General features: G+C 36.1%; 1 protein-coding gene across 6 annotated transcripts in view; it reads left to right on the top strand.

Annotated features, from left to right (window-relative positions):
- FKTN (fukutin) overlaps nucleotides 1-9,563 on the top strand; it is a 64,341-nt gene extending 54,778 nt beyond the window's left edge. For 2 of the 6 annotated variants that reach the window (XR_002781523.1, XM_023533483.1), the window contains 2 exons: nucleotides 4,745-4,842; nucleotides 5,143-9,252. Coding sequence is in view for 4 of the 6 variants with exons in the window: in XM_023533483.1 (XP_023389251.1) it covers nucleotides 4,745-4,842; nucleotides 5,143-5,171 (127 nt within the window). In the remaining 2 variants the exon portion in view is untranslated. Of the gene's footprint in view, nucleotides 1-4,723; nucleotides 9,253-9,363 lie in introns of those variants that run through there. The other 4 variants (XR_002781522.1, XM_023533481.1, XM_023533482.1 and 1 more) reach the window with 4 other exon arrangements.
- The last annotated feature ends 4,457 nt before the right edge of the window (nucleotides 9,564-14,020 follow it).

Below are 14,020 nucleotides of genomic sequence, written 5' to 3'. Positions count from 1 at the left end.
TTTAAGATATGAACAAAATTAACAGGTTTGATCTATTTGACATATATAAAAGTCTTTACTCAACAAATAGTGAATATACTTTCTTACCTGCTATAAATGGAACATTTACAAAAGTTGATTATGTACTATGTCATAAAGGCAATCTTAGTACATTTCAAAGATTAATATAAAGAAAGTGTGTGTGCATGCATGCACATGTGTGTGTAAAATTCTCCACATTAACAGACTGAAGGGTAAAAACCTGCATGAGTATGTCAATAGATGGCATTGTATGACCACAATGGAAATTAAATTAGACATCTTTAAAATGTGTGGAAACTTTAAATGCCTTCCCTAATAACTAAATGAATTAAAAAGGAAATCATAGTAGGAATTATAAAATTTTTAGGACTCAAAGATAATCAACACTTATAGAATGCAGTTAAAAGATAAAGTGAAGAAGCCAAGAGAAGAAATTAATAAAATAAAAAGCAGTACCAAAGATCAACAAATCCAAATGCTAGTTCTTTAAAAACTAAATTAAAAACTAGTTAAGACATTTAGCAAGATTGATCAAAAAAAAGCAAAATTAAAGATAATATTCAATACTCAAACCAGGATGTTTGGTTTTAGAGTTTATGCTCCTAACCGTGTCACACTGTTTCTCTCAAAAGAAAATGCTACAGACAACTTGAAGTCAGTAAATGTGACAATTAGATAAAATGTGAACATGATAAAATTTTCTGTTTAAATATAAATGTAAAAATCAACTCAAGAAGATATAGATAACCTATATTCATTAAAGAAATTTGATTAGTACCAAAAAAGCTCCTTTCCCCCTTTTCTCTACCAAAAACTCTAGAAAGTTTTACTGTGCCTTCACAGAATAGATTATTCCCTATAGTATATAACCTATGTCATAAAATAGAAAAAGCAAAAATGTAACTAATTTTATGAGACTGATAGCAATATAGGATTTGGACAGTATCCAAAAAAATTTTAAGAGAAATTACGGTCTCAGTGAACATAGAAATATCCTAAGTGAAACACATGAATAGAATTTTGTAGTGTGTGTGTATTAGTATAATTCTCAACATTAAAGGATTAAAAGATTAAAGGGAGAAAAAAACTACATGATTGTTTCAGTATATGACATTAAAAATTTCAGTAAATTTCCTAATTAAAAAGAAAAAAAAGGTTTTTTAGTAAACTTGGAATAAAAGAGATCTGGAATTTCTTTAACCTGATAAAGGGAATATACCAAATCCTAGAGTGAGCAATTGCAATTAATAGTAAAACTTTAGGAACCTTTCTATTAAATTTAGAAAAAAAAACCCACAAGAATTTGTGCTGTCTCTGCTTCTATTAAGTAGTATGCTAGAGGGCTTAACACAAGGAAAAGAAATTAAGAGTTAAAAGAAGAGACAAAATTGGTAATGAGAAGAAGCCATTTATGTTGTTTTGTAGGAAATTCTTTTTTTTAAAAAAAAATGACTCTGCTGTTCCAACTTTAGAGTTTAATGCAAACATATCTAAAAAGGTCAGATTCAGTTGTAATTGAGTGTCTTTATCTCACTTAGTCTAACTAACTAGTAATAATAAAAAATTATTTTCATTTAGCAATTATGTTTATTAGGCTGTATAATTAAACCGATGAAATTACTTTATCCAACCACCGGTAAGTAGTTTTACAGATTTTAAGGATCTCTGTGAGAAAAGAAAATGTTCTATTCCAACTAATTCTTAATTCTAATGCCTGTTTTATGGAAAAATAAAACGAAGTAAAAATGGTATGAGATAGAAAATAAACGGAAGGAGTGTGTGTGTGTGTTTGTGTGTGTGTGTGTGTGCGCGCGCGTGTGTGTGTGTGTGTGTGTGTGTGTGAGATAAGATCCCTTGAATTTATATTCTGATTTAGTGTTCCTTAGTCTGATTGTAAGTCTTCACATTTTGGATCCTTATCAAGCTTTAAAGTACGAACCACTAGCTGAACTTAATCTTAGCTTTGAAGGCTAAGGTAACATTGCACACCCATGGTGTATTATTAGTCATTGTTTATTGGTAACATGGCATGTGCTGTTCTGTGTCACTTACCTCCCCCCCCCACACACACCTGCTTTTCCTCTCCACAATTCCATTTTACAGTCAGTTTTCACATTTTGCGGTTTGTTTATCTTTCCTCTTCTCCTAGGAAGCTGGAATTTTCTTTTGGCTGAATAGACTGAAAATTATTTGGTAAAAAGAAAACCACAAAGAGTTTAGGGATGTTTCTATTTAGGAACAAAAATTAACATTTGAGTTAAATTGTCTTTGAATTATTTTAACATTGTTTATGTATTTTAAATATTTTGGTTTTGTTCATAATAAATCTTTTGTTGTTCAAAACAACGCTTTTGTAAAATTTGTAGTATTCTTATTTACCCTCTGTATCCTGGACCTATGATTTTTCTTTTTTTCCTCTCTGTGATGAGACTGTAGAGGCTGATATTTAAGAGAGAAATTTCCTGGCCTGTGTTACTAGATAGACTGTGATTTTTGCCTCATTTCAACTTCAGTGTGTCATCTTGATAGGATGGGACAGGTGGACATTCTGCTGACCAGGGTGTGATTGGGGAGGGTGGAGGTTAGTGATGGATGGATATGTCTGATGACAAAATAAGCAATTCCATGAATATGAGTGTGCAGAGTAAAAGTGGGACCAGCAGATGGTAGAGCTATGCTGTATCTTATTTCTTCCTCAGCTTTGAGATTTGCTGTAGCTGGCTTTTCACAGAAGCCAGCTGGGATCGTCTATTAGCTGCCAGCACCCATTGGTTTGGGTAGAAGAGACTTGTTGCTTTCTTTAGAATTTGTTCAGCTTCTCATTTTCATGTATGGCTCTATGTTCATCTGGTGGTAAAACATGATATTCGAAAGCAGAATATATGAAAAGTGACCTTTCTTTGGAGAATGTCCCAGTTAGACCTCATTTTCACAGTACGATTGCACTTTGACATCTGGCTTTTTTCCCTTTCTTTTTTTTTCTTTAATCCTCTGATATTTTAAATTTCTCTGATCTCTGCTATTGCCACTTCAAGTCTCATTCCTGAAAGTTCTTCCCATGTTGTGAAGAGAAGAAATATTTTTTTCAGAAAACAACAAAGAATATAGGGCTATAATAAAAACTTAAATCTAACAAAGCTGGTAGTTTTACCTTCCCTTTGTAATATATACAATTTTATTTACTGATCCAGAGTACCTTTAAGAAACCTGTTTTCGTTTAATTTCTGAAACTTACCCACTACTAATTAAGATAGCTCTGCTATAGATAGAGTAAAATTCATTATAACTAATATTCCTTGTACTGGTTTAGAAATGTTCTTTAGCATTTGAAATGAAAGGAAGGAAGGCAGAAACTATAAGTACATTCATGTGAGGGACAGAAGCCTGAGAATGCATCTTGGGGTCATGCTTGCTATATAGCCTTGGGAAGTCCAGATTGTGAAAGAAAAGAATATTCACCTTACATGCATGCTGTTTATTTTAGTGTCCTTTCGTTAGGTTCTTTTAGTAGCAGCTAGAATTTGATGGTGATTTAGTGATATGTAAACTATTAAAAAAAAGTAAGAAAACAGTTTGGGGCTGAGAACAGATTTTAAAATGGCAGGTGGTAAAATAAAAGACAGAGCAGGAAGAAGGTGGTTTGCGTAGCTGTCCTTTAAGAGAAGTATCGAAGTACAGTGCATCCAAGCAATAGATGTGTATTCTTGCGTTTGAGAAGGGGGTGGGGTATAAAGCTTTATTCAAAAAGACAAGTTAATGGGTCCTACTTACCATATTCACGTATTGTGGTATGAAATTCTCACTAGAGTACGAGTTAGGAAAGGAGTTTGAGAAACACCCTGGCAGACCCTGGGAATTTCTCCTTCTGCTATCTAAGCTGAGTAGCGTATCAAAAGCCATCTGGGACCACAGTAAAACCCAGGACACAGAGATTAACATGACCCATCGTAAAGATACAAGCATTTGTGATGCTCTTGTTGAAGAATGTCAGATATTGCCAGGATTGATTCAGGTTCTCTGACTGACTGGGAGGGTTCCATTTCCTTTATCACTGCTGCACGTGTCTTCCTGCAGGTATTAAGAATTTCAAGTATTAAAAATGTAGTCAAAAAATATATATTTATTGGTTCACCAAAATGCTTAGGGAATGGCCATAGCCAAGTCCAGGTGCTGCCCCAGGACTTTCTGAATCCTGTCATTTTCCTCCATCTTTTGGCAGTTTTTTGCTTTGACTTCATCTCAGACAAACTTTCTCTGCTAAAAGCAAAAAAGTCCACCAGCGTGGCTCAGCCTCTATTCTACCAGCTTAGAAAACTCAGCAAAAACACCACCTCTTCCCCAAAACCATCCTAACAGAAATTCCAAAGCTGACTTTCATGTGCCTAATTTGTGTCTAATTCCCATCCCTGACCCAATCATTATAGTTTACTGTATAGCCCTGGGTAGTTTTTATCCATCTCTGGATCCTAAGGGTGGGGTCAACCGTCTTGAATCACAGGGACTAGGAATAGAAGAGAGAAATTGAGCTGCCGTTAACGCTAGAAGAGGAAAGTGATACTGAACAGTCAAAAATAATAAAATGTCCACTCTATCTGTCCCCAAAGCTATTTAGTGGGAGAGGACTGTCTTTCAGCCATGAGTTCACTAACAGCTGAGTTTCCTTAGCCCAAATATCCAGTGTTAAAGTCTAATCCCTCTCCACATTGCCTGTGTTCTGCCACAGATACCTGTTTCCCAAGTTCACACTGTGCTGGACTGAGTTTGTAGACATGAAGGTTCACGTGCCCTGTGAAACCATCGAATACATTGAAGCCAACTACGGTAAGACCTGGAAGATTCCTGTGAAGACATGGGACTGGAAGCGCTCTCCTCCCAATGTGCAGCCCAATGGAATCTGGCCTATTTCTGAGTGGGATGAGGTTATCCAGTTATACTGAGACAGTAGGTTGCAACAGTAGGATCCCCCTCCCGAAAAACAAGCGGATTACTATTTAAAAAGATGTATGTCTGTTTGTCAAACATAAGTAGAAGCCAAAGAAAAATAGCAAGTTAAAAGACACAGAAAGAGTCCTAACTCCTGAGCCGTATCTGACTTAATTCTCTCATTTTACATTTATTAAGGAGTCTCCATGTGCCAGATACATTGCTAGGTTACAGTGGGGAGCAGAGATGAGTGAGACAGAGGCCTGCTTCTTTTTCTCCCTCCCTTTGGTAAGCACCCCAATTTTCTTTTGAGAGAAACACTCTCACCCTTTGAAGAGCTCATATAGAATATGATGTGTTCTGTGAGCACTTTCAAAATGTTGCTGCATGTTGGACTGGAAGATGGGCTTACGAAGTGAAGTGAAGCAAGGATATACTAGTTAAAAAGAATAACCGTTCCGGTCTCAGCATTTAAGCCTGTATGGTAGTGCTACTTTTAAGGTTGTGGAGTTAATAATCAAGTGATCAGACCTTAGGCAGCATCAAGAAACAATGCTAGCAGATTCATTTTATAAGCAATCTGATATGGAATTGATTTAGAGCACAGGGCATCACCCTATAAGAGAATGAGAAGCTTATTTCTGGCCTTGTCAAAGATACCTGAATTTCCATATACTTTTCTATTTTTATATTTGAAGTAAAGAGAAAGCTTATATTTGTGCAATGCTTAAATTTCCAGCCATTGTGAGACTCTTTTCACTGACTTCTGATAGTACTTGTTGACAAATCATTCAAGTGAAACCTCGCTACTAGACATGATTTTGAAAAGGTTGTCATTTCACAAAACTTCTTTATTTCGTTCTCAACCATCTGTTAAGTAAAAATGTTAGCTGTTCATGGACATTTAATATTTTTTATTTATAATCCTTTCACTCCCGATTTTAACATTAACACTAACATATTAATAGAAATACCTCTAATTCTCCTAAATGTACTCTTCAGTGTATTCATTTATTAATTAAAAAGCTCCACAGCTTTCATTTATGGCCTATAAACCACTTTAAATGGTATGTAAGCCTGCCTCTTCCCTCTCCTCTTTTCTTACTATGGTGGGTGTTCAAACTGAAGATAAATGGCAAACCTGGCAAATGTTCCCCACCCAAGACCATAGTGTTAGTAAAGTTTGTACCCATTCTAGTTGTTTTATCGGTTGAATATCGTTGTGGCAAGAACTCAGACTTGTGTACTATATCAAGTACAACACTCTGAAACCCTTCAATTTCCTTTTTTCCTACAAGATACATCCCTGAGTGGGCTGGGATGGCTCTGTCTCCTTCATCTCTTTGTGGGTCACTTTATATATTCTAAATGAGAAGTAAAGGGATATGTAGGCACAATAAGCACTGCTATCTGTTTTTCTCTTTCTTTTTTCTTTTTTCTTTTTCTTTGGCTAGGAAAGGAAGCTAAATGTTACATTTTATCTAGGCTGTTTAGGACTACTTTCTGGACCAGATTGGCAAATTTTTCTCTGAAACTAGAGAATAATAGGGATGTCAGAAACGGAAACCAGGCCTGAGGGAATGGGCTGACAGAGTTTTCTTAAAAGAAAGTTGGGGTAATACGGTGGTTACCAGAGGGGAAGGCGTGTTGGGGGAGGATGCAGTAGGTAAAGGGGGTCAGATATATGGTGATAGAAAGAGACTAGACTTTGGGTGGTGAGCACACAATGGAATATACAGATGTATGTTATAAAGTTGTACACCTGAAACTTATGTTGTTAACCAATATTACCCCAATACATTTAATTTTTAAAAAGTTGGTGAAAGTAACCTATAACTACTCCACTCCAAATTTTAAAAACAATGAACACTCTTTTTGATAAATGATAACCAATGGCCTCTCTCTTAGGGTGAACTTTCCAATGCCATAATCATTGGGTCTTTTCATAAATAACATAATTAGGTTTTCGGGGACCTTTATAAATTACCAGTAAATTGATCTCCAAATGATAGGCCTTTATAATCAGCTTTCTCTTTGTTAGAAAATCAGCCCATAGAAATCATACCCAAATTCTAAATAGCCAAATCTAATTTTATTTTTCATGGTTGAAAAAATATAGTAGATAATAACAGTGTTCCTGGGCAAAATCTACCCTGGTTAGTACGACCATTTGCTTGTACTCAGCATATAGAAGTGCATACATTCCACGTTTCTCCCCATTTTAAATTGGGACTGCCTCCGTTCCCTAGGGGCTCTCGCCCATTCCTGTTTAGGTTATTTCTCTTTAATCGGTTCCTGGAGTCCAAGGTCTTGAAGTGCTCAAAATCTAAGGTCTCTTGGCCCCATTGGCTAAGGCTCCGTATCCTTCCGTACATAGACCACTGGCTGCAGGAATGCCTTTCTTGATTGTTAATAGGAAACATAGGAAAGCAGGGGTTTGTAGATCGGGGACTAGAGTAGCATCTGGGAATCACACTAGTAATGAATTCCCAGCCTGAAGCCTCACCCAGTATTACAGGCTTAAGGCTGCAAATGTTCCTCAGTCTCTCACTAGTTTCACCTTTTGGAAAATGAACAGTTCTTTTATCCTTAGTGTTATAAACCCCCGGAGGAAATTTCCTCTCAAAACCTAGTCAAGGCAAGTGCCACATCCTCACCTTCTGACACATAGTCATCATTTGAAATGACTTTAAAGCATGGGAAAACTCCAGTTCCTGACCAGTCAAAAGAATTTCTCTGAAGAAATATCCCGCAGCTCTTTCTTTTCCTCCTTCTCTTCCTCTGTCGTAAAGACCTGGGCTAGGTCATCTCTAACATCTTTAGGGAAGGCAGCATGTTGGTTTAAAAAGACTACAAGTGTTTGAATTAGGCCTGATTTTGGATCCCAGCTTCTTCATGTGGGGTTTGTGGTATGGGACCTCTCAGCCTTAATTTTCATGTGAGTGAATTGGGGAAATGATGTGTACTTCTAAGGGTTTTTACTTAGGATTAAATGAGATATAAAGACCTAGTGTAAGTAAGTACCCAAGAAATGTTCTGTTTTCTACTCCCAAGTCCTTTTCTAATTCTTCAAGTGGGACTAAAGAAACTGTGGGCCAGGGTAAAATTCTTCCTCAGAAGGCTGAATACTGAATTTGCTTATGAAAAATTTTTCATTATATCAAGGTATTAAAGGATAAATTGTATGGTTTATGAATTCAGAGACTTTCCCAAGTTGCCTCCCTCTCTACATAGGACTTGTATCTTCATTTTATTAGTCAAGCTGTTGTCTCCGAGGATCTTCTTATGCTAGCCCATGTGCTACTTTGTTCTTTGATTCCAAGCAGTTCACTCTGTACCTCCCTAGATTTGGTGCCTACTCTGCCCTGGACTTTTTTTTTCCCAGTATTCTACTTTTTCCTAGACATAAACCCTCACTTCCTTTTTAGTAAACCTCTGCCCAGCCAAAATCAGATATGTCATGATTTAGAGAAGGAAAGAATTTAGAATACTTAATTCTATTTAATTGTCTGTACTGATGTATGAATGCCTATGCCAGTATTAATAAAGGATAATTGAAGATATTCATTTCCACCTTCTTCCCCCAAATTCGTGCTTCTGTCTCAACTAGGCAAGAATCAACAGAGTATGTGATGCTATTTTCAGCTGCTCCACATCAAACTGAAGTTCTAATTATAGTACATAAGTCAGACAGCCAATTCAATGGTAATAGCTTTTGTACAGGACCAGTGCTAAAGTAGATAAGTGTAAATTTTTCTAAAGAGAAATCTCTGCTTCTCTATTCTCAGAATGCTCAGAATGCTCCCCTTGCCATCCCCCAACCCAATGCAGAGATTATATAGGAACATATTAGCCAGCCCAGCAGCTATATATTGATGATCAGCTCACAGTGGGGTTGCAGGGGAGTATGAGGAAAATTAGAAGTTCTATACTTTGTTCTATAAAACAATCGTACTGTCTTATGCACCATTTTTTAAAGAAAATTACCAGATTTTGTAGCCTTCTATTGACTCATTTAGAGCATGGGAAATATTTCGTGTGTTTGTTAAATGAAAATTATATGTAGCTATTTGTGTGTCCCTTCTACTTCATAACCAGAAAAACATGTATGTGAATTTTCTAAAGAAAGAGATATTTTAAACATGAGTAAATTTTAGTGTATGCTTACCAGTTTATTATTTGGTTTTATCTTCTGGTACAGATAGTTTGTGGTTCTACTGAAAATATCTTTAATATTATTACTTTGATCAGAATTTGTAATATATAATCTAGTTTATAATGATGAATAAAATGTTTCTAATCTCTTGAGATGTTTTGTGTTTATTTTCGAAGTTTGCAGAAGAAATAACAGCTACTAACATTTATAAGCAATCTGGTAAAATTATAATCTTTCACTGGTACAATATTTCTAAAATTCAGGTCTGGGAATCCAAGCGTTCTCAGTGATAACCAGCCAAAGACCTTCGGTTCCAAGCCTCAGCCTGCCAGCCAAAGACCATCAGGAAAACAACTGTAATCAAAGAAAATTAGGTTTATTTAGCTCATTGCAGCAAGAGAGAATACCCACCATTGGAAACCATAACATTTTAAGAAGAAAGAACTAGAAGGGATTTTACAGGATTTAAACTAAAGTAAGAAGTATGAAGAGTAGCTACAGTGGAGTGAAAATAACATGGCATGGAGTAAAAAATCCTAGTTTGTCTGATTCCAACAATGTGTAAAAAGGAATTACACAGCATGACAAAGTGGGGTTCATTCCAGACATATATGGCCTGGTTCAGCATTCAAAAATCAACAACATGAGAGTCTGAATGTTTCCCCCCTAATATTGGAAACAAGGTAAACATGTCTGTTCTCACTACTCTCATCCGATATAATCCTGGAAGTTCTCACCACTGCAAGACAAGAAAAACAAAATACAGGTAGGAAAGAAAAAAATAGAGCGCTTTATTTTCAGATGACATGATTGTCTGCATAGATAATACCAAGAAATCTACTATAAACAAAACCAAAAACCAAACATAAACTTCTGGAGCTCATAAGCGAGTTTAGTATGGTGACAGTATACAAGATTAAGATCAACACCAAAGAAATCTGTTGCATTCCTATATTCTAACAGTGAACATATGAAAACAAATTAAAAGCATTTTATAGTCACTCCAAAAAAAGGAGGTACTTAGGTATAAACTTAAAACGTATACAGTATATGTATGTTAAAAATACTAATGAAAGATATAAAAGGAGACCTAAATAGAGATACATAGCATGTTTATAGATGGGAAAACTAAACATAGTAAAGATGTCACTTCTAACCAAATTGATCTATAGGTTTAATGCAGTTCCAATCAAAATCTCAGCAAGATTTTTAGTAGACATAAACAACCTTATTATAAAATACATGTGGAAAGGCACAGACTCTGAATAACTCAAGCAATCTTGATAAAGAAGAATAAAGTAGCAGAAAGATTTGGAACTGGAGGACTAAAGTTTGTCCTTACAATAGATGTGTCATCTGACCTTATAAAGTAGGTGTTTATCCCTTTTTTTGCATATGAAGAAGCTCCAATTTAGAGGTAAAAGAGATCTTAAACTCTAATCTTCTGGTTTGAAATGCAGTGGCTACTCTCTGTTAACTGCATATTAAAAAAATTCTAGTTAACTGCATATTAAAAAAATTTTTTAAATTAAAACTTGAGACCAACTTCTTATACTAAAAGTGAGAAGAATCACTTTACCCAACATTAAGGCTCCCTATATACCTGTTGTACTTGTTATGAGCTGAATTGTGCCCACTGACATTCATATATTGAAGTCCTAACCCCCAGTACCTCAGAATGCGACTACATTTGGAGATAGGGCTTTTAAAGAGATAATTAAGATAAAAAGAGGTCATATGGGTGGGCCTTAATCCAATACGTTGGTGTCCTTCTACGAGATTAGGGTACAGACGAGCACAGAGAGAGGGAAGATGTGAAGATTTAGGAAGAAGAGGGCCATCTACAAGCCAAGGAGAGAGGCCATTATCAAAAAGACAAGACATAGCAAGTGTGGGTGAGGATGTGGAGAAAAGGGAACCCTTTTTCGCTGTTGGGAATGTGAATTGGTGCAGCCGTTATGGAAAACAGTATTGGAGGTTCCTCAAAAAATTAAAAATAGGACTACCATATGATCCAGCAATCCCACTTCTGGGTATATATCTGAAAGAAGTGAAATCACTATCCCAAAGAGATATGTGTACCCCATGTTCATTGCGGCTTTATTTACAATAGCCAAGAAGACATAGAAGCCACCTAAGTGTGTATCGGCAGATGAATGGATAAGATGTGGTATAGAGAGAGAATGAAATATTATTCGGCCATGAGGAAGAGGGAAATCGTGCCATTTGCAACAACATGGATGGACCTTGAGGACGTTGTTTTAAGGGGAATAAGTCAGAGAAAAACAAATACTATATTATCTCACATGTGGAATCTAAAGAAACCAAACTCAGACACAGAGAAGAGATTGGTGGTTGCCAGAGGCAGGTGTAGGAGTGGAGAAAGTGGGTGAAGGTCAAAAGGTACAAACTTCCAGTTAAATAAGTTACAAGGATGTAATGTACAGCATGGTGACTATAGTTAACAAAATTGGATATTTGACAGTTGCTAAGAATAGGTCTTAAAAGTTCCCATCACAAGAAAACAAAAATTTTTAATGTGAGGTGGCGGCTGTTAACTAAACTTATTGTGGTAATCATTTCACAATATATGCTGTTATCAACTCTTACATTATATGCCTAAATGTATACAATGTTATGTGTCAATCTAAATAAAACCGGAAAAAAAGACATTACCATTTTTTATCATAATTTCTCCCATGAACATCTCATAAGATTTTCTTGAACTAAATATTCATAAATATTTAACATTTTAATATTAGTTCTTGCTCAGCTGATAATTAGAAACCATTTTCTATGTTGTCATTGGTGTGAGGAGTGACTGATCAGAACTTCCAGGCAGTTCAGCCTGTGCCTCAGCTCTGCTCCTCACACTTGTGGTTTTGGCAAATTACAACCACAATGAGATAACACCGCACAGGTATTAGAGTGGCTAACATTTAAAACAGTGATCCCACCAAATACTGTAGTTGTTTCTTTTATGGTTTTCTTTTTGAATGTGTACTATGCACCACTGTTTGTATTATGATTTTACTAGCAAGTGCGGACATTCATAATACGCAATACTCTTCATCATAAAATCAAAAGGAATAATCTTGTCCCAATTTTTAGAAAACAGACTTTTAGTTTTTTGGTTTTCTCTTTTCCTTCAATTCTTCATTGAATTACTCGGTAAATTTAATAAGCCTCTTTAAACTCTATTTATTCATTTATTATCCTTTTGTGTCCTTTGTAATTGACTTTTCCCTAATTAGATTTATCAGCAAAAGTCCTTCAACAACTAGTGGTGTTCTTAGTTTTCTGTAACTTTACATTTCATATTTATCATCATTTTTTTCATCTAAAACTTTTAAATTCAAATTTTATCTATAGTTTCAATAATTTGGAGAATATTTTCTAGTGAATGTTGCAGGAAAGGTGATTGGGTGACTAATTTTCTGAAAATTGATTACCACCAAATGTCTTTCAGGTGTCTTAGAAAAACAGTGGTCTCATAGTTAGAATGTCTAAGAGTTTGTTTTGGATCTTAAACTGGGTAACCCTCTAATCCAGCCAGATCCTGCATAGCAGAAAAACCAGAGTGATTTAACAAACAAAAAGAAAGCCTTCGCTTTTAGGATGCTTTCCTCTCCTCACAGCATGCCAGTCATAATTTGCTAGAAGCCATCTTTCCCCCATAACCTAGTGAGAGAACAGGAAATATCTATAGCAGTGCTGTCCAAAGAGAGCATTCCATATACTGGAAATGATCTCTGTCCAGTACAGTAGCCACTAGCCACATGTGCCTATTGAACCCTTGAAATGTGGCCAGTGTAACTAAGGTACTGAATGTTTACTATTATTTTAAATAATATAAATTAAGTAGCATCATGTAGGAGATAGCATAATGGACAATGAAGTTTTAGAGGGTTTGATGGGACCAGCAAGGGCTTAGGAGTTGTAGAGTTCTGGACTCAAATCCAGGGGCTGCCACTTCCTAGTTTTGTGATCTTGGACTAGTTATTTAACTTTTGAGCTCCAATTTATTTTTCAATGAATGGGGCTTAATACCTACCTTTAAGAGTTATAAGACTCATAGGAAATCTGCAGTATCTGGTATACTTAGTACGTAGTGGATGCTCAGTGAATGGTAGCTATTATTATTTTCACTTATTTTTATTTCTGCCTTTGACATAAATTCTATGAACTTGTATTTTCCTGACATAATAATTTTTCTGTAGAATTTGGTATCTCAGAGCTCTCCTGAGTAGAGGACCCCTTCCTGAGGACTGTGATAAGAAGTGACCTTGGCCTCAAGGGCACAGGGGCAAGGCCTATCCTTTAGGGAGATAGGACATGCGATTAAAACATAACACTTAACAGAATAGAGTCTCAAAGACCAGGCTTAGGTAAGGGGACCAAGGTTCCAGATTTTCTAGAAGGTGGCCTGAGTACCTGGGCTAGAAAAAGCTCCAGGAAAGAGGGCAGGGAGAGGGACAGTGAGGTTCAGCTGGATCTTAAAGATTAAACAGAAAATTTGAATAAATGAAGAAATGGAAGAAAATATTACTGAATAAAGGGAGTTAGTAATATCACAGAATGTACTCTCTGGGGCAGTGAATAAGACCATCTGGGTATGTATGGATGAATAGTAAAAACAAACAAAAGCACAACTAGAAAAGTGGCCAAGGAGCAGAATGTCAGGGCACTGAAGATCCTGCTACGGAGTTTGGGTAAGAAAAAGCAGAGAAAGGTTATTTTTGAATAAGAGCATGGTACCTTCAGTAAACACTTTTGGCTAGATGACTACTCAACAGGCATTGCACTAAGGCCCAAGGTTCACTGACTCGACAAACATTCATGAAGCCCCTTCAAGGCCAGAGTTGGGATTTTGGAGAATTTAGATTCACTGAGACTGATCCCAGAAACCCTGAGATTCCT

Source organism: Pteropus vampyrus, unplaced genomic scaffold, assembly GCF_000151845.1.
Source record: "Pteropus vampyrus isolate Shadow unplaced genomic scaffold, Pvam_2.0 Scaffold103, whole genome shotgun sequence".
NCBI classification, from domain to species: domain Eukaryota; kingdom Metazoa; phylum Chordata; class Mammalia; order Chiroptera; family Pteropodidae; genus Pteropus; species Pteropus vampyrus.
Note: the sequence above shows the minus strand (reverse complement) of the source record. Positions and strands in the feature narration are given on the sequence as shown.